Genomic DNA, 20,453 nt, shown 5'->3' on the forward strand with positions numbered 1-20,453 from the left:
TTGAAATGAATTATAGGCCGTGTAATCGATGGAATGATATTTAATAATTGATATATATGTTAAGTCTATTCGATGGAATGAATTGTAATCGAGCCGAACAGGCACACCCGCCTGCATGCAACTTTCATGAACAAAAGTCAATGTTCTAATCTGATTTGGAAAACGTCCTACTCGGATATATATTAAACTACGTGCTTTCACTACTATATAACATCATATATATCGGTTCAACAGTAATCAACAGTGAAGATATATCAGTACTGGTTCTTAAACTCTCGCGTGCGAACAACAGCTGAGGAGATAAGAACCGGTACTGATAGTCATTATCAGTGTTGGTTCTTGACTGGAATCGGTACTGATGTACCGGTTCTAGCCACGAATCAGCACTGATAATCAGTATCAATGTCGTTTCTAGTTACAAACCGCCACGGATGATTGCTATTGTCACAGTTCATTTTAAAAAATTCATATTTTTTTAACATAAAGTCAGATGGGTAAAAACTTTATATGAAAATTATAGATTTTGATGAGATCTACAACTTTGTAGTTGAAACTTTTTTTTAATTTGAGGTCATTTAAATGCCCAAATAATTATAATAAATTTGCAGCAGTGGTCGCTGACAGCTCACATTAAAATTTCATAGCTTTTTCACACGAAGTCGGATGAGGAAAAACTTTATATGAAAATTGTAGCTCTGGACGAGATCTACAACTTTATAGTTAATCACTTTTTTATTTGAGATCATTATATATCCAAATAGCCATTCAAATATTCGGTCAAAAGATATCAAAAGTATTTATTTTGCTACTATACTCACGAATGGACAATAGTTGAGATGGTTTAAGGGGTAATAGGTGCGCACAAGCTTTGAGTCTTGGTTGCCGCATGCGAGCGAATATCACATGACTTTGCGAATAATGTGCGCGATCGGGTGGGCAGCCTCTGGTCAGGTGCCTCTAGTTGCGAAGAAAAAAATTCTATTAGTACCGAGTAATTAGTGTCGATCAAAAATCCGCTACTGATAATGATTTTGAACTTACACTTATAAGATGTTTTAGTGTAATGTTTTCATACTTTCAACTCAAAACTACGTACTTGACTCGAGATCAAAAGTTCCAGCTCACCTATCATCCAACGAGAGGTCTGGGTCTAGATATATATTGCCACCCACTAATTCTTTTTTAACACTCTTCACTGCATAGGGAGTCCTTTTTTTCAGCTCTGCGGAAGATGTAAACACGCATACACAACTAGACATTTAATGCAAGTATATATATACACACACAGAACCTAGTGCTTGATGACCATGTTAATCTGCAGTGGTGTATCCATTAAAATATATCAGCAGGACAATTAAACAGAATAATCCATTATCATTCTCGAAGAAAAGAAGCGTGTAAAACCCTATATATCGATCCAAGCCCTAGGTTGCAACGAAACGACGACACAAAAAGTTGACCAGGCACTAGAATAACCCTATCACGATCGTTCGAGTCCCGTGCGTTTACTTGCAACTAATTAACAAGCAGCTCGATCATAAAGGATCCACCAGTAGATTCCGTGGATGAAGCTAGGCGTGCACACGAGTGTATACGAAAGAAGCGCCGCCACATCTATCTAGTATTCTACATCGACCGAGCTTTTTAAAAACCTCTCCAGCTCCAGAGTCAGAACCGATCAACTGAACCGCCGGGGACAGGTGGGATGGCACGTCGCCGTCGCCGTTGGCTCATTATTGCCCCTGCACATTTCGCTCGGCGGACGACGTACGCCCCCACCTCAGTACGGCCCCGGCCGCATAAGCCTCGCCGGAAGGCGACTGCCCCTTGACGCGCGCATACGCAGTTACGCACTCCCCTCTGTGTTAAACTAACACCCTCCGCGCGCCTCTCGCTCGCGCGCGTAGTACGTGCGGTGGTTGCGTGCCTATCCCTCGGTTCGCCACTTGCCCTCCTGCTCCGCTTATATATATTTGCTCGCCCTGCCAGCGACCCCGGCCTCTCCACGTCTCAAGAGGCTCCACGAGCTCTCGAGTCTCGACGACACACGCATGTGCACACTTGCCTAGCTAGCTTAGATCTCTGAACCCTTCCTCCTCCTGACCTCCACGTACGGAAACAATATTACTCCTCCTTGCCCAAGCTCTCGCGTTCTGCTGCTTTGATCCCTTCAACTCCAAAGTTTCAGCTCCCTATTGATCTATCGATCGATCGACAAATCGATCAGCGGCATCTTCTCCGCGTGCGGTCGCCGATGCCTCTGACGCCTCCTGCCGTCGTCCAAGAGCCATGAGCAACACCAGCAACACCAAGAAGCACAGCCTCCTCGCGCAAAAGGCCACCATGGACATGTCTCGCCTGCACCAGGCCTACGACCGCGGCTAGCTTACCTTGCTTGTTGCAGTGCTTGAACGTACACAGCTTTGTCGTCGTCCCTTGTTTCTTGCACAAACAAAACAGTCATCAGCTAGTCGATCTAGTGTATTGTAGTTTCTTGTGTACTTTTAGTACGTAGCAATGAAGGAAGGAGGCGAGAAGAAGAACATCCTGGCGAAGACGCTCCAGAGGTGCAGGACATCGCTGGGGCACAACCTGAGGCGACCGCCGGCTCCCGAGAAAGCGGCATGGGGCGTGCCGGCGGGGTACTTCACGGTTCTGGTGGGCCCGGAGAAGGAGCGGTTCGCGGTGCGCGCCCGGTGCGCCAACCACTCGCTCTTCCGGGCGCTGCTGGACGAGGCCGAGACCGAGTACGGCTTCGCCGGCTGCGACGGCCCGCTCGAGCTGCCCTGCGCCGTCGACGACTTCATGGAGGTCATGTGGGAGATAGAGCAGGGAGACCCTACCGCGTCGCCGGGGTGCGGGCGCTTCGCCGCCGGTAGTAGGGGGCACCACCTGCAACAGCAAGGGTACCAGATGATGAGCCCGGCGAGGTTCCTCGTCGCTGGCCGGTCGTGATCTTCCATGCAATGATGCAACTCGCTGTACGTCTTCGTCTTCGTCATGTACCCAGCGGCGGTCTGAAGAATCTGATCGTCGGTTGTAGTCGAACACCTTAACGATCAAACCTCTCGTTGAAATCTCTTTTATTTCTCTGGTATGTAGATCGACTCTGAGTGCATGCAGAAGTTAATTTGTTCACCTGCATCACTCTCCTTTTTCACCGTGTGTACACGATCTATTAATTGGTCAATGTCCTATATACTCTCATGCATGTTCTCTCCATGTCGATCAACGATGTACATCGTGTTTGCTGTTAATTAAGTACGAATAATGGAATCCTAGTATATATCTTCCAAGTATATAAACTCTGTATATTCAGTCTTACATATAATTCCTATATATGCATGCTAAAGCTAGATTTTGTGGCATTTATTAGTGTGTACATGGGGTTTAATAATGACACTATCTCTTTTCCTTAGATTAGCTCGCTGGATCGGTATGCATCGATAGTTTGGACCTATGTTGTGAAATGGAGGAAGTAGGTTAACCTGTTTGATTTATTTACACGTAAAACAAATAGAAAAATGCAATGTGCTATTTTTCAAGTGCTTGAAACCAACTTATCTTCATTCACCCATTCTAGACGCTTGGATCAACATCCAATTACTTATGGTTTGAGGTAGGAATATCAATCGGGTATGGTTAGTGCTCACCTATATCCGTACCTATCAATTTTTACCCACTTGCGCGTATAGCCACGAACTCCCGCAGGCGAAGAACGGGAACCAAACCGCTGCCCACGGGTATACCCGTTTACTGCCGACCATTTGCACTCATGTGAGGTGCTGGGCGTCGGCGGCAGGGTGGTGGTGGATCTGGAGCTAGAGGCGATGGGCGTTAGTGGCGTGCCAGTGGCGGTCGGGAAGCTAGAGGTGCAGGGCGTTGGCGTTAGCGGGAGGCGATGATGCGTAGTGTGGGAGGCGCGTGGGGGGGGGGGAGGGGCAGTGTGTGGTGCTGCAGGGGCAGAGGCTGTGGGCTATGATGTGTGTGCGTGTGTGGCTGGGCCAAGGAATGGACGAGATGAGGAAAAGATATTAGGGTTTGGAGGGTTGGGGCTCACTTGTTAGGGAGCTTTATGGGTATACGGGATTTACAGGTATGTGTATGTCTTACCTATACTCGTATACGTCTACCTGTTGGGTAGTATTTTTCGTCCACAAATGTATTTGTGGATACCAAATGCTACACACATCCTACTTTATTTGGGTATTTACTCGTGGGTAAATAGGTAATCAGAATAAATTGTTATCCCTAGTTTGAGGTTGTTGGATTTGATCCAAGAGCATATGATGGTAACTGAAAAATAAGATAGATTGAAGCAATCCTTTTTTTAGACCAAGGAGCTTTCATTCAACCAGGGTAGGAGTACAAAAGATAATCATGCAGACAACTCGGTGCTTCTAAACGCCACTCGCCTCGCTGCATATTACAACTACTGAATATCTAACTATAGGGTATATACGTATAAAAAGTATACCATATACGGATAAGATATACCGTGTGCATACTTAACAACTCTGGATATTATGGAACCGAATCTGTGGGACCTGATACCCTCGGAGATCTAGTAGGTGCATACTAGGAATGTCTTGATTGGTTACCCAACTCAAGAACAACTAGTATCCCAGCTGGATTTATCTGATCTTTCTTGGTGGGCAAGATGAAGGAGTCTCTATCAGCTACGACGAGATAGAAGGCGGTACAAGACACTTATATAATGCGGGGACCCAGACCCCCGAAGGGATGCTTTCTTTCTGGAGGAACAGAACTCATCTGCAACTCGATGCAAGCACTAAAGTCATAGAAGATACTCGATGACTTCATTATTAATCTAGTTTAGATCACATCTACTCCTTGTAATATATCTAGACACATTGCCTATACTCGAGTGAATACAGATACATCATTGAACACACAGGACGTAGGGTATTACTTCAATTGAGAGCCCGAACCTGTATATATCGCGTGTGCCCCGTCTCTTATTCGATTACTGGATCACAAAGACAATCCATATTCTTACGAATATATTGTCAGAGAAAAACACTCGACAACAACAGACTTGTGTTGCACAAACATTTAGCATTGTATATGAATTGTATTCACACCAGTCCCTACTTGAAATTAAGATTGGCCAATTTATGGACTTGAGAAGTTTACTTTGAGGTGTCAACGTAATTGAAATGGACCGTGTAAAATAGAGATGCCTGGCTAATATCCATACGGAGGCTGCACGGATCATAGGGGCCCAGCCCTACACGTTAGGTGGATTTACTGTGGTTTTTCCGTGTTTTGAATATGTAACTTCCTAGTTGTAGTACCTTTGAGGATAATATAAATGATTATACGCTTCGCGAGGGGAAAACAAAGTTGTTTGGTGAACCTTTCGGAGTCTGAACTACCCTCGTCGACTACTCTCGCGCGCAACCGAAGAGGCGAAGACTCCACAAGCAACACCAGTGCAAACTGACCCATGAGCAAGTCACTGTCGACGAAGTCTAATCTAAAAGCAACTTGATCCATGCATGGATGCCCACCCATGGCAGTTGAGACGGGCACAGATTTTCTGACCTGCCACTTGCAGGCTGCAGATGCTCTGCATCTGTAATCACCATACAGATCCATGCAGAAATCATTGTCATTTGCAACACACACAATACAATACTGAACGTGACATATGCATTCTCTGCCGTTTCAAAATGCCAGAAAATATGATCATTGTCATTCGCCACTCGCCGCCCAATGAGGACAAGGTTGACAAAGCCTACAAAATGGCACAATAATGCCTGGGCTTACGAAACGAGCCAAGCAATTGGAATATAAGGCCGGGGGACAAGTTGCGGGTCATGAGGTCAGACTGCACGCCGACTTGAATAAATCCATGTCCCTTACATCACAACCTGCCGCTTGCATTTATTCTGTGCAAAATAACCACAAAAAAAAAAACTACTATGCCATCCGAATGGTAGGACGCGACGCGTGTATTGAGGTTCACATCATCAGGCCTTGCGTACACGAAACTAGCGAAATTAATAATAATCCAGGCAGCTAGATTTGAAGACGCGATGCAACTTTGCCGTTACACTCTAATGCCTATAATTGAAGGTATAATTTTGTTACCGTCATGGTCTCCAACAGGTCTGATTGATACTTTTTACGGTTTATATTAGCAAAAGGTTATTTAAGATATAATACATGGTAATACTTTTGACGGCAATAATGCCGATCCTGGCTCATCCTCCGACACACTTTCCCTCTAAATTTTGACTTGCTCGGTTTTGATTAAGAAGTTCCTACTCGAACTTTATCAAACAATGCTTGATATGAAAGATGCGTGGCGATGTCCGAGAGAAGCTAGAAATAGATAGACTCTGACTAGGTTATGAAGGCGAAATCGAGTGGATAGTCAAATCCGACTAAATGGTCAAGCCCGAAAGGATGGTTGAATATAACTAGATGGTCGAATCCGATGAGGTGGTCGAAACGACTGATCGAACCTGAATAGATAGGGTCGAACCCGAGTAGATGGTCGACTTGGCTAATAGTCGAACTCGAGTAGATGGTTGAAACGACTAGTGATCGAACCCGAGTAGATAGTCGACTCGACTAGAGACATGATCTCATCTATAACAGACAAGGGTAGGCCGAGATGCTCAACGACTAAAACAACAAAGACTTGATGCTAAAAATTAGAATATGATGACTCGACTAGCAACAAAGATACTGACGATGGACTCAAACTCAACAACGTAAAAAATGAAAACAAAATTGCAAAAGACACAAAGTGGTTTGGACAACGGAAAAACTAAGATCTAAATCTTTTTGTGGGTCAATTTTCTGGACTCTATATAATGGAACACGATGAAACAAAAGGAGATGATTGAGATTATCTAACGGGCAACTAGAGCTTTGATACCAAGTGATGCAATCTTACCCAATCTTTCGAAGGTAATATGATAAGTTGATTTGGTGGAGTTTCGACATTGATGATCCAAAGGCTTTGACCAAAACAGATCGAGAACCCTTATAACTATTACACCACTACTCTATAGTTATAAATCGTGTTAAGACGTGGTTGACCTCGCCAAGAAGACTTTTCCTGTAAAAGAATCAAGAACATAAGCAAAAATAGGTAGATACAATCTGAATATTGCTTATTATCAATAAAGTGCTCGAGTTTGGGGTTCTAAAAATTGATATACGGTGAAACTGTCTAAAACAGAATAATCTAAGCAAAACTCGACCCTAAATTATGATATCTACTATGTATATATAGACAAACGTGAAGAGGTCGCCCTAGGATTGTGTGGACCTAAGAAGAGGTATACACAACATGAACTCCGATCCTAACATGATTACATGACTCAACAAGGTCCAAAATAGTGATATAATACTTTATTCCTTCGACTCTGACTAAATAATAAGGAATATTTGGTGGAGCCCACATCCATTGGAAATGGCTAGTCATAAGCTTTCCAGCAAATCCAAGATCACCTCAATCGAACTTTGTATGCGAGGGTTATATTTGTTTTATTGACGTGCTATCCTAGGACTCCAAGTAGACTTTAGAGTTCGATTAGGACTCGACTTTGACTCTGAGTAGACTTGGCCTTTGAGTGATGACGTCCAAGTGAGGCTGTGGTGTTTCTCCCAGATTCCTAAGCAACAAAACAACACAAAAACTTAGTAAAATTCTATTCTTTATGAAGAAAATATGAATAATGATGAATGAATTCACTTTGTGTGTATCCGAGGGAGCCATGCCCCTATCATGTATAGGACAGAAGCTTGAATTGCCACATTATGTCCGGTTTAAAAGTTTACATCTTGTGGAGATAAGCTGAAGAAACTGTACGCAATAGACAATAATGTGATTGTACTAGCATTCCACAGAAACATGTCGAGCATCGTCAGGGACAACACAAAACCGTGAGAAATATATGGCCCCTTTCATCAGCCCTAGATCAAGGCTTAATTCATTTCCAAAATCATAACGATGTATTCCACAATTAATGGGTAGGCTACAGGTGCACCATTCATGAAGGCGTTTGCTGACAGAGATAAAGTTCATGAAGATCTTACTTGGTGGAAGAAGCAAGAAGAACACATGGATGGAAAGGAACAAGGTTAGCCCATCCATGAACACCGCAGGGTGATGAGGTCCTTGAAAATACATGCCCTGAAACAATGACGGGCTAAGGTTGCTGATTTCCATTCATAGTAGAGGATAGGAGCTAGCAATGCAAGGTGGACATGCATGTGGTTGACCAAGGTGATGAGTCGTTGTCAGCCGATTCCTAGGAGAGAAAACCAACAAGGGGAAGAAGAGAGAACCTATAGGTGAGGGAGGGAGAACACAAGAGACTATTTTTTAATCAGATGATAGCAACTAGATCTGGACTTGGGCCGCGCTCGCCAGGCATGATTAGCATGTTGTGTCGTGTCGTGCCGGTATAAGTCAACTCCGACGAGGCCCAAGCACAGCCCTCGGCACGCCAGGCCTGTTGAAAATAATCTTGTCATAGAGATATATTAGTGTTAAACATGCATGTATAGGTGCATGTTGTGTTAAGGTTGAAGCCAAATTGAATTTGGTTAGTATGGAGTAGAGACAGTTAAGTGTGTGCATGCATGAAGGTACTAGATGTCTCATGCATAGTCAGCATGGCGGTGGAAGTGAAGTCAACAGGGCTAGCTGCATGTGTGCATGCTTTTATGCTAGTAATTTGGATAGTTCTAGCACAAACATGAACATATACTAGCTTTTACATGAGCTAGACATGGCGATATGGATTTGACCATGAACAATAAAAGAAGTGTGAAACTAGCTGCCGTAGTGAAATGACAATTGACTACTAGTAGCTAGCTTAATATGAGTTGTAGTACTAGAACACTCTTGTCTAGTGGAGAAGATAGGTAGAAAAATCTGTTTTGGATAGAGTCGACTTGCAAGTCCTATATAAGGACATGTAACTCTCCTTGTAATATAACAAGTGATGTTGTGAGATCAATATAGTATTGTGTTGAGTTCCTTGTGTTCTCTCATATGCTTATGTGATTTGAGAGAGAGAGAGAGAGAGAGAGAGAGAGAGAGAGAGAGAGAGAGAGAGAGAGAGAGGGATCAAGTGAATTGGTTCCAACAATTAGAGGGATTGAGTGATTCGATCCCAACAATTGGCATCAGAGCCTTAGGTTCGAAGTCGAGGGAGGAGCTTGAGGTTTTGTCCAGGAGAGCTTAGGATTGTGGATTGTCCAAGACCATTGCTCATGATGAGTCACTGGAGAAGCCATCTGGAAGTGATACCACACCGAAGGTATCGACGAGGGAGGGTGTCATGTCCCTCTGGTACCCTTTGCTGACGGAGAGCAATTATGGAGTGTGGGCGGTGAAGATAAAGATTGTCATGCATGCACAAGGAGTATGGGAGGCGATAGAGGGCAAAGAACTGGTGTATGAGAAGAAAGATCATATGGCTCTCACTGCCATAGTCCAAGCTATGGCAGAGGCCATTGTGATGGCCATCTCTGAGAAGGAGACGACAAAGGAGGCTTGGGACGCTCTCAAGGAGATGCACGTCGGTGAAGATCGCGTTAGGAAGGTGCGTGTACAAATTCTCAAGAGAGAGCCTGAGGGTATGTACATGGATAAAACAGAGATGATCAACGAGTATGCCTTGAAGCTAACCACTACGGTAAACGAGATACATTCTCTTGGTACCAAGGTAGAGGAGAGCACTATCATGGAGAATCTCTTGCACTCTGTCCCTGATAAGTTCCTACACATCGTTAGCACCATTGAACAATGGGGTGATGTGACAAAGATGTCGATGATGGAGGTCGTCGGACACTTGAGGACGTATGCAGAGTCCTTGAAGGGTCGCATGCGTGACAAGGAAGGAGAACACCTACTGCTCATGCATGCTAAGTGGGAGGCGAAAGCTGCCAAAGAGAAGAAGAGTGGTGAATTCCCCGATAATAGGGCCAATAAGAATGATGGACACGGTGATGACCATGGCCGTGGCAAAGATGGTGACACAAAGAAGCATTGTGACAAGTCGAAGATCAAGTGCTACAATTGTCAGGAGTTCGGCCACTTCGCTTATGAGTGTCTCGAACGAAACAAAGGAAAAGCACTTCTTGTCGAGGAACAAGATGATGATGAGCTTGCTCTATTAATGATGGAGGCCATGGCGATTTAGAGCTTCTCGTAGAATCCATGGATGGCGGTGTGAAGCTGTGTTCATGGAGGAGGCGGTGTGAAGTTGTGTTCATGGAGGAGGTGGTCTGAAGCCGTATTCGTGGAGGTGGTGGTGTGAAGCCGTGATGAGGACGTGTCAGCGTGAAGCCGATAATGAAGGCGGCGTGACTCCGCTGGGTTGGTGTGAAACCGACAACAACTGCAGTGTGATTCTACTGGGTTGGTGAGAAGCCAACCATGAGAGTGGTGTGATGCTGCTAGAAGGTGCGGTGGTGCCATGCCACTAGAAGATGATGGCATGAAGCTGTGATAAAGCGATAGCGGTGTGAAGCCTCTAGAGCAAAGAGATGGCAAGATGGTGTGAGAGATTCACATGGGCGAGTCAACATGACAAGATTAGGGGGTGATTGTTGGAAATAATCTTGCCATAGATATATATTATTGTTAAAATGCATGTATAGGTGCATATTGTGTTAAGGTTGAAGCCAAATTAAATTTGGTTAGTATGGAGTAGAGATAGGTAAGTGTGTGCATGCATGAAGGCACTAGATGTCTCATGCATGGTCTGCGTGGCAGTGGAGGTGAAGTCGGCAAGGCTAGCTGCATGTGTGCATGTTTGTGTGCTAGTAATTTGGATAGTTCTAGCACAAACATGAACATGTACTAGCTGTTACATGAGCTGGACATGACGATATGGATTTGACCATGAGCAGTAAAAGAAGTGTGAACCTAGCTGCCGTAGTGAAATGACAATTGACTACTAGTAGCTAACTTAATATGAGTTGTAGTACTAGAACACTCTTATCTAGTGGAGAAGAACTGTAGAAAAATCCTTTTTGGATAGCGTCGGCTTGCAAGTCCTATATAAGGATATGTAGCCCTCCTTGTAATATAACAAGTGATGTTGTGAGATCAATAGTATTTGTGTTGAGTTCTTGTATTCTCTCATATGCTTGTGTGATTCAAGATAGAGAGAGAAAGCAAAGAGAGGCATCAAGTGAATCAGTTCCAACAATTAGAGGGATCGAGTGACTTGATCCCAATAGGGCCGCCAATGTGTCGTGCCAGTACAGGCACGATCCATTGGTGTTCATAGGAAGTCGCCACCGTTGTTCTCGAGCAGGAGTCTGAGAGGGAGGAAAATGGAGCGCCCACATTGTGCAAGATGGCTATGGAGGCTGAGTGTGCCGTGAAGGAGAGTAGTCACACAATGGGCACATATTTGAGGAGTGATGCAGCCGTGCGGGTTGCTTTGGCGGTGAGAGAAATGAGGGCACAACAATGTGTGTTGGGAGTGGACATGAGTGGAGGATTTGTTGTCGACTGGCCATCAATAACTCGATTCGCTATGTTGGCAGCGAGTACTCGACTTCAATGGGGGTAACGATCAAAAGATCGGAAGGAAAATGAAGTAGCCTGGGGAGGGATGATAGATTGACACACTTTCTTGAGTGGATGTGGGATGGCCCAAAAGCCATTTCTAAAGTAGAAGGTGGGGGAGTAGGTGACCGGAGAGTACCCTTCTAGTTCATGTTGTTGGGCTACCGTGCCATTTTCGGGCTATGCTAGCCTAGGCACCGCCAGATGATCGGGCCGTGCAGAGCGGCCTATTGTGCCTCAGTTCTAGGTCCGGCACAGCCTATGCATTCGTGATATGTTGGCACAGCCCACCGGTGTTCATGCCTGCTTTGGGTCATGCCAAAGTGTTGTGCCGTGGGCCGTTTGGAAAAGGTCCGGTCCAAGTCTCAGCTCTAACAACAATCAGTCAATCGAATTGATAGACATGTTGGTTAAGTACTTAAAACGAAAGATGAAAATGTTTAAATTCTCGTTATACTGATTGATGCACATCGCCTTCTCGTCTAAGAAGCCAAAATATGACCACCGCATTTGAGACATTTGTCGGAAAAAGAATTCCAAATAAAGTCTGAAGTTTTTTGATATTGGTAAACAGCAAGGACAACCTTTTTTTACGAGAAAAAAAAATGAATGAATAACTCCATGATAACTCAATCTTTCGGTGTAGTACTGAACCAATAATTCACCACCGTACACAGGTTTTTTTGAATTTTTATTTTATATTTTAATTTTTCAAAATTAGAAAATTTAAACAACCGTTCTAAAAATATCAATTTGTAGAACAATGGAATGTTGTATTTTTTATTTTTTAAATGTTGCCTGTTAGGTTTATTTTTAATATATCGTCCATTGTAAGGACAACAGACGTATGTCTATTCATGCTATTTTTTCAAATGGTGCCTAAAATTGCTAAATTCGAAAAAAATTTAAAAAAATAAAAACCGAGGTTTTATAAGGACAGAGAACAACTGCGCAAGCTCAGAATACAATTCCAGTAGGCCTACGGCCCAACATAGCAGGGGTGTTACGGCCGGGCCTCTGGCCCTCTCACACGTATGGTCGCTCAATGAAGCTGGGCCGAGTGTTGCTGCCCATCGCCATGCCCATGTTGCGCGGCGAATCCGGCATCCTCCCAAGGAAGCGGCGAACGGCTCCGCGCTCTCCACGACCGCAGCAGAGCAGAGCAGAGCTGAGCAGGAGGCGGCCTCAGCGAGACAGAGAGGCCGAGGAAAATATCTTCTGCCTCGGTGGTCGCGGCTGCTGCCGGCGAGTGAGACGATGGCGTGCTGCAGGGCCCTCGCGCTCCAGCTCCTCCCCGCACCCGCTCCCTTCCGCGCTTCCGCCCCCCCGCGGGCCCGGGTTAGCATCCCCCGTCGCCGCGCTCCCTCCGTCCGATGCTGCGCCGCTGGCGGCCTGGGGGAGCCGCCGCAGGACGCCGTGCTCAAAGCCATCTCTCGTGAGAAACCTTCCTTCGCAAGAACCCCACATATGTATTCTCGGGTGGTAATCTCTGGAGGACTAGTCGGGCATACTGCTGATAATCAATTAGCATAAGGATTAGGACTGGATGCTTCTTGCTGGTGAAGTTGTTGATTTCAGTTCTTCCAAGATTGTTTTCCAGCATACATTGTCATCTCTTGCTTTTGAACTGCCTGTCGGTGTCCATAATCGTGCCCAGGATTTTGGTACTGTGCTACTAGATTACAATTGATTTTTAGTTTTTCGCTCTATTTTGTTTCACTGGGTACCTATTACCTGCGATATGCTTAAAGCTAACAGTAATGTAGGCTAAAATTTTGATTGTTCATGTTGATGGCGAAGAAGATAAAACGTTGCCGAAATATAGGAGTTGTTTGCTTTGTTCAATCTTCTTGTATTCTTACCCCTTACTTGTATAAACGATTATAGAGAATACTTAGGAAAATTTTGTTTCGCTACTGATTTCGGTACCCTACGTCATGTTTTGCATTTTTTACCAAGAATATTAATTCCATGACAAATTAGTAACCCTTTGGGCATACAATTCTTCAAGCATTTGAACTATTGGCAAATTGTTGCTTATATTTTTTGAAGTCATAGTTGCTGAATTAGAACCTGTTAGTTATTCCAAAATTTGACCATTGAATTTGTTGATTTTGAGCTGCAGTAGTTCAACATTGTAATAGAGGTGGTGTCAAGTCATTTAGTCGATTATAGGTGATGGTTATCGAATAATCCCATGCAGCGTGCTATGAATTGATGGTATTGCCCATTAGTTGGTCATATGATGTGTATGTGCTACAAAGAAAAAAGTTTATTCTGTGTCTTACAAAAGATTATTGTTTTTATTTGCTTCCATTTCTCACAAAAAAGGTATAATTAATCATCTGCTAGCTTTGTTGGTAAATAAGTCTCTTTCAAAACATTAGATGAAACAAAATGTGATATATTGAGCCCCCTTCGGAATTTGGAACAGAGGAAAAGTGGAGGAATTTTGAAGGGATTGAATCCTATGGAAAAGTGTTTTTTTCACTCCTTCAGAATAAAAGAATAAGCCTCTAAAATTCTTGTAGAGTGGCTTAGAGCATAGGAATTTTGGAGGAATTCCTCCTTATTTAATCCAGCTTTCTTTACTGTAAAAGAATATGAGGCCTTTCTATTAAGTAGCATTAATAATGAACGTTTACATGTTATATGCACTTAATGGATTATTGCGTTGTTACATGCGTAACATTATTTTCCTATTGTTTCTTTGATCCTTTGCACGAGGTAATGTACTTCCAGATGATGTAACACATTTTAACTTTGTAATCACTAATGGTTTTTTTATTTTCCAAAAGTAGAGATAGCAAGCTCCAGGGGAAGGGTTGTACAATCAACAAATGTTATCATGGGTGGTACTGTAACAGATGATGCAACAGACGAATGGCTTGTTCTTGATAAAAAGGTGTTCTTTCTTCTAGATTAGATGATTTCTACATGTTCTTTCTTTTGATATAGGTAAGTGAACACCCTATCTGAATGGGGGTCTATGATAGGGAATTTGGGAAGCCATTTTGCTCTGATTTTGTTTGATGTAAGCTCCCCTGTGGAATCAGTTGGAATGATGAGTGTAGTATTGCGCAAATAATGTATAGGCCCCATGTAGCTAATATTTCCACATCAGCTACTAGTTCTACTCAGTACTCTATTTTGGGAAGCCAGATCATACTAACAGTATGCAGTATCGTACAGCTGCAAATAGCTGTTTCTTTATACTACCTTATCTGTATTTGTTGATCTGTGTTAGCACAATACATCTTAAGGCCTTAACCTGAGCAATTTGTCAAACAAGGAGTAGAAGTTGTTTGAGAATTGAGGTAATAGCTTATCATGGCACAAAATAGTATGGGAATAGTGATAAAATGACCAGGTTTTCCGTACCTTATGTCATGACTTGGTGCGAAATGCATTCACTGATCTGTGATCCGTTTTCCTACTACTTTTTTTTAACTATACCTGAAACGAGGTATGGGAAAATCATAACAGTGCTCTTGGATTTTACTTGATGTATCATGTAAAAATGCTTGATACTTCTGTTTCGCAGGTAAATTCATATCCTACAGTTAGAGGTTTTACAGCAATTGGTACTGGAGGTGATGATTTTGTCCAGTCAATGGTTGTTGCTGTGGAATCAGTTCTTCAAGAACGAATTCCTGAGGTTGGTTTTCTCTGTTTCTTTGTAACGATGCTTATAAAATGTACAGCGTACAGCCATTGATGAAAGTGATTCTGGTTCATTTACTAGGATTTGAGGTTGCAATTGTCACTGTAAATATTATTTTCACCATTCAGTTTGGAAGAACGAATATTGACTACACATGCCAGAACTGTCAACAATGTTTTTTAAATACTTTGGATTTGAGCAATCCTCCAAGTGCTTAGTTTCTGCCACAAATGTTGTGAATTATTTAATCGTCTAGATTTCCACATCAGGTCCAAATTCTGCCTTTTGATAACTATCCTGATTCTTAAGGACTGTTGATCTTGTTTGTGCAGGGCCAAATATCCCAGAAAGTGTCTTCAAAGGGGAAGTACGTTTCAGTCAAAATTGGACCTATTCGTGTGGTTTCCAGCGAGCAAGTAAGCCCATTATTCATTTGCAATGAATATAAAACACAAGTCCACGATATGAGCCAAAACATATGGTTTAAGGCTCTCACTGCATTTCAGACTATTACATGACATGTTGACGTTTGTTTCCAGGTCCAAGCGGTGTACAATGCCATGAAGAAAGATGAGCGGATGAAATTCTTTTTGTGAACGACAATGTCATGCCGAATAGATAACCTCTTAAGAGAGGATGAATTAAGACATTTAAAATCTAATTAGCTCTAAAAGCTTTATAAGATAAATTTATATCAAATTCTATCTAAATGTACTTTAGGTTTATTTAATATATCTACTTTATCGTTTAAAAGAGTTTTGTAATATATAGTTAATCCTACTAAACTACTTTAGTAAGATAAATGTGCAAAGGTAGAGTGTAACTATGTAAATACGGAAACGTAAATAAGGTAAAGAGAGCAAATTTATAAGGGATTTTTATCTCGTGGTATGGATGGCATAAACGTCTATCTTAATCCACGTTGGAGCTCCATCAAGGATATGCTCCTGGTCGGTACCTGGTCATGACTTTTGAGCCACCAAGGTAAGGTCTCAAGTCGGATGAGCCATCAAGCTAATAAGGTAATGTCTCGTCGCTAGCCTCTCTTTCGGTCATTTGTCACCTTGATCACTTCGGTGTTTGAGCCACGAAGGTAAGGGTCTTCGCTCCCTCGTACAATCGTCTTGTCGTCGCTCCACACCAAATCAAAGAGTCAAAAAACTTACCGACGAGTCACCAAGACTCTAAATGCTGGCATACCTTTTGGTATAAGCTAGGATTATTTCTTGATCTCTTCTTCAAGCTGCAACACCTAGTTATAACTTACTTTAGGCCTATAAGTACTAAACACTCTCTAATCTTTTGCTTAATCGTCTTAGATGATCACTTTAAATACTTTGGTGACTTGATATCTTCTCAAGTGCGTATAAGCTTCCTCTTCAAAGGACCGAGTGGAGGGGTATTTGTAGTCTTAAACTCATGCACTATTTGTTAATCCAATGGCTTAGAAAAGTTGTTAACACCGGATGATCCGGTGATAACAGAAGTACTAACACTAGATCATCCGGTGAGTACATCATCAGAAAGTAGCCATTGGAACGTACTCAAATCTATTATGAACACTAGACTATCCGGCGTATCTTCAAATCCAACACCGGACCTTCCGGTGAGTTATCTTGAGCCATCCGAGCTTTTGCAACCTCTCTGTATAAAATGTTTTGGTGCATTTATCCGGTGTTTATTCCATTTACACCAGACTATTTGGTGAGTTGAACCTTCTCTTCTTTTCCCTGAAAATGCTCCGGTACAACTATTTTTGTGATCACGGACTATCAAGTGAGTTGATCTTCATTTTTCAACTGGTTGCAACCTTCTTTGCAGGAAATACTCCGGTGCAGTACTCTGGTGAGTACAACTCGTGCATCGAACCATCCGGTGAGGTCATCTTCCTCCATCTTTGTCCGTAAATGCTCCAGTGCTTCTTCCCATTTGAAACTGGATCATCTAGTGAGGCAAAATTGCCTCTATACAAAATGTTTCGGTGCGTACAATTCTTCTAGCATCGGATCATCCAGTGAGTATATTTTTTTTCTAGAACTTCTCTAATTCAATCAAACTTTATCTCGACTATGGTGGCTTCTTTATATATTGCATCTATGAGATCTACTAAAACATATACTTGACAAAGATGTTAGTTCTATTGACTATATTATCATTAATCACCAAAATTATAATTATGGCTTAATAGGGTTATTTTCGCTACAATCTCTCTCTTTTTATTAATTGATGACAACACAACCAAAGCAAGCGGTAAATAATAAATGATACTAATTGTAAAGAGCATAAAATCTTACCGTATTGCTTGGATGCATATTCTTACCACTTAGTCCCTTTTTTATTATGGCTCCCTCTTTCTCCATTATCACTATCTCCCTTGATTGATCTATGCAAGAGTTTTTTCATTGCATGCTTTTTATACCAATTGTAGATGACTTTCCCTTTGTTAATTTTGGCATCTTGTTTATTTTTCACTAAGCATGCATCTTGCTTTGATCGTTAAACTTCTCTTCCTTTATCAACAATCCCAAAAAGAGCTATAAACACATGTTGAACTCAAGGAAGAGCGTTATAGTACATGGAAGAGAGTTTCATAAATTATGATCTAATCGAAGGGATACCACTTCTGAGGATATAATTTTAAGAATATGGTACCAATTGAAATGAAAGCACACTGATCATAATTCATAAAACTCACATAATATGACTTAAAATTCTCCTATATATGTGCATACATATGAGAGACCCACCTGTGAATATCACTTGTAGGAATGTAAAAAATATATGTATATCTAGACAATAGAGGTAGGAAATTTAAGTCATATCATGAATAAAAATAGCTTAAATGTAGAAATAAATTGACAATGATATCAATTGAAACCTTTAAATATAGCATACATTGCTCTATGAGATTACAAAAGATACATCTAGCAACATATGTTAGTTTTAAAATCACAACTCATAGAATATACTCTCCCTAATATGTGGATACAAATATTTAATACTTGTGAGATATATGCACTTGTTATTAATAGCGATGAGGAGGGTATCCTATAGATTAGTTTATGACATATAAAAGATATTAATTATAAACTAATGTCATGAAAAAGATTACAACTAATAAACCATATAGGTTGAAAGAGAGAAACATAAGCAACCTACTATATAAAAAAAAAATCTACACTAGGTAATGCAACAAATTGAAATATACATATGCAATCCTAGTCAAGCAAGTGAATTCACCAATTTAGAGGATTTAGCATCTAGTACCTTTGCCTTATTTACCTTTGAATAAGAATTTGGGTATGAGTATGATCTTCATTAATTCATCTAATCTTGTATATTTGATTTGTTTGTTTGAACATTCACTTCATCTTATAAGTCAAGTCTCTAAATCCCTATAGCCGTCTCAGGGTTTAAGTTTCTGGAACACAAACCGGTTGAGGGTCTTTCATGTTTGTGATGACTTCCTTGGACACCTAAATAGGTTGGTTCTACCTCCGATCCTTTCTCCCGATCATATATGTAACTACCTTACCATTTTTCTTCTTCTTGAGCTTGTAGTGATTGCTCTTGCTCTTGTTCTTGTAGTTAGGTTTAGTGTAGAGGCTCGAGATCTTGTTGGAGATGTTTATCGCCTTCTTTCTCCTTAGTTTTTTTTTTTGACTTGCTTACATTGGAAGGGCTTATGGCCTTTTTGATGTCACTTAAAGCATATCACGGTGGATCTCTTCACAAGCTTGTTCATTATAGTAGCACGATTATCTTGAGGAGGTTGAACATGATTCTTGCTCTTTAGTCTTGTTAAGTCCTTCTTGAACTTTTTGACTTCTTGTTTGAGCTAATTATTTTTTTATACAATGAGGTCATTATATGGTTCTACAAAAATATTCTCAATACATTTCTCATTGCAAAAGGGTGAGTACAATATATCAATTAAATCATCGTAAGAAGTAGAAGCATCTATCTTAGGATTGAAATTAAATAGAGAGGTAGATTGCTTCAAAGAGATTTTAGTTTGAGATTCAATGCACTCAAATTTAGCCTTAAGCTTATTATGCTCTTTGTTTAGAAAATTTATTTTGCTCAATAATTATTCATAATTAGAAATAAAGATAGCATGAATGTCATTAAGTGTATTGAATTTGTTAAGCTCTTTTGATTGTTTCTTAAGAGTCCTTTGTTGCTTATTGACAAATAAAGGAGTTTTTTCTTTAGATGGGGAATCCTCATCGGATTCATCATCATTTACATCGCTATAAGACACTTGTGAGATGACGACTTGCATGATAACAATCTTGAGAAAGAGTTTCTTTTGAAGGAGTGGGTGGTGAAGCTTTTATCACTTGAACTTGAATCTTCATCTTCACTTACCCATATTCTCATGCTTGCAAATGCTTTGGCTCTTCCCCTTATCTCACTCTTGCTCTTGATCTTTTTCTCCTTCTTGATGTGATCAATTATTTTGACCAAGTCTTTCATGGAGATTCGGTGATCAATCTTGATATTAATCTTCTTGATGTTCTTCTCCACTTGAGAGATGAGTTTGGCAACTTCAGGATCCATCTCTTCATCGCTCGAGATGTTTTTCTCATCTTCATCGTTCTCTTCATCTTCATCTTCATCATTTTTGCTTGAGCTTGACTCTTGCTCTTGCCTCCTCGTCTTCGCCTTTATGTGTGAACATGGTGCTTGCTTGCTTGTGAGAGTAAGATTTTAGCATCGGATGAGGAAGAGGCTTCCACCCCCATGCTCATGATCATCTTATGGGTAGTAATCTTGCCAAGCATTTGACTTACAGTTATCCTCTTGACATCGTTATTATCGTAGATGATGGAGACTATCAACTTGTACTTTGAAAGAAGAGCTTGAAGTATTTTTTTTCACCACTTGATCATCTTCAATTTGCGTCAAACTTAACCCATTGATCTCATTTATAAGAATAAAAAAATACGAGTACATGTCATTAACATTTTCATGGGGTAGTTGTTTGATGTCATTGAGCTTAGTAACTAGCATATGATATTTCTCATTGCGCATATCATTTGTGCCTTCATGTATTTCAATAAGACTAATCCAAATATCATATGCAGTGGTGAGAGAATAAACACGATTAAATGCATCAATATTTAAAGATGATAAAAGAATACTCTTTGCCAATATATCTAATTGCTCCTCCTTGTTGATGATGCAAGGTCTCATCTTTTCCTTAGTGAC

At 41.4% G+C, this 20,453-nt stretch overlaps 2 protein-coding genes across 3 annotated transcripts; both read left to right on the forward strand.

Annotated features, from left to right (window-relative positions):
• The first annotated feature begins 2,009 nt into the window (after positions 1–2,009).
• LOC133920534 (auxin-responsive protein SAUR50-like) lies at positions 2,010–3,220 on the forward strand. The gene has a single exon (XM_062365148.1). It carries the CDS (start codon positions 2,518–2,520, stop codon positions 2,953–2,955), a length of 438 nt encoding a protein of 145 aa, XP_062221132.1. The 5' UTR covers positions 2,010–2,517; the 3' UTR covers positions 2,956–3,220.
• Positions 3,221–12,671: 9,451 nt separating this feature from the next.
• Positions 12,672–15,900, forward strand: LOC133922094 (uncharacterized). 2 transcript variants are annotated; one of them, XM_062367266.1, is made up of 5 exons: positions 12,672–13,010; positions 14,374–14,480; positions 15,120–15,233; positions 15,572–15,655; positions 15,779–15,900. In XM_062367266.1, the coding sequence occupies exons 1-5, from the start codon at positions 12,833–12,835 to the stop codon at positions 15,833–15,835; spliced, it is 540 nt and encodes a 179-aa protein (XP_062223250.1). In that variant the 5' UTR covers positions 12,672–12,832; the 3' UTR covers positions 15,836–15,900. The 2 variants fall into 2 exon arrangements, with proteins under 2 accessions (XP_062223250.1, XP_062223251.1); XM_062367267.1 differs by having other exon boundaries at positions 14,377–14,480.
• The last annotated feature ends 4,553 nt before the right edge of the window (positions 15,901–20,453 follow it).

This window comes from Phragmites australis, chromosome 6 (genome assembly GCF_958298935.1).
Source record: "Phragmites australis chromosome 6, lpPhrAust1.1, whole genome shotgun sequence".
NCBI classification, from domain to species: Eukaryota; Viridiplantae; Streptophyta; class Magnoliopsida; order Poales; family Poaceae; genus Phragmites; species Phragmites australis.

Bases quoted from the DNA above. Each gene is read 5' to 3' on its own strand.
- LOC133920534 (XM_062365148.1), top strand. From the start codon at position 2,518: ATGAAGGAAGGAGGCGAGAAGAAGAACATCCTGGCGAAGACGCTCCAG.
- LOC133922094 (XM_062367266.1), top strand. From the start codon at position 12,833: ATGGCGTGCTGCAGGGCCCTCGCGCTCCAGCTCCTCCCCGCACCCGCT. The intron at 13,011-14,373 runs GTGAGAAACCTT...ATTTTCCAAAAG, and splicing joins CGTGCTCAAAGCCATCTCTC to TAGAGATAGCAAGCTCCAGG. The intron at 15,234-15,571 runs GTTGGTTTTCTC...TTGTTTGTGCAG, and splicing joins TTCAAGAACGAATTCCTGAG to GGCCAAATATCCCAGAAAGT.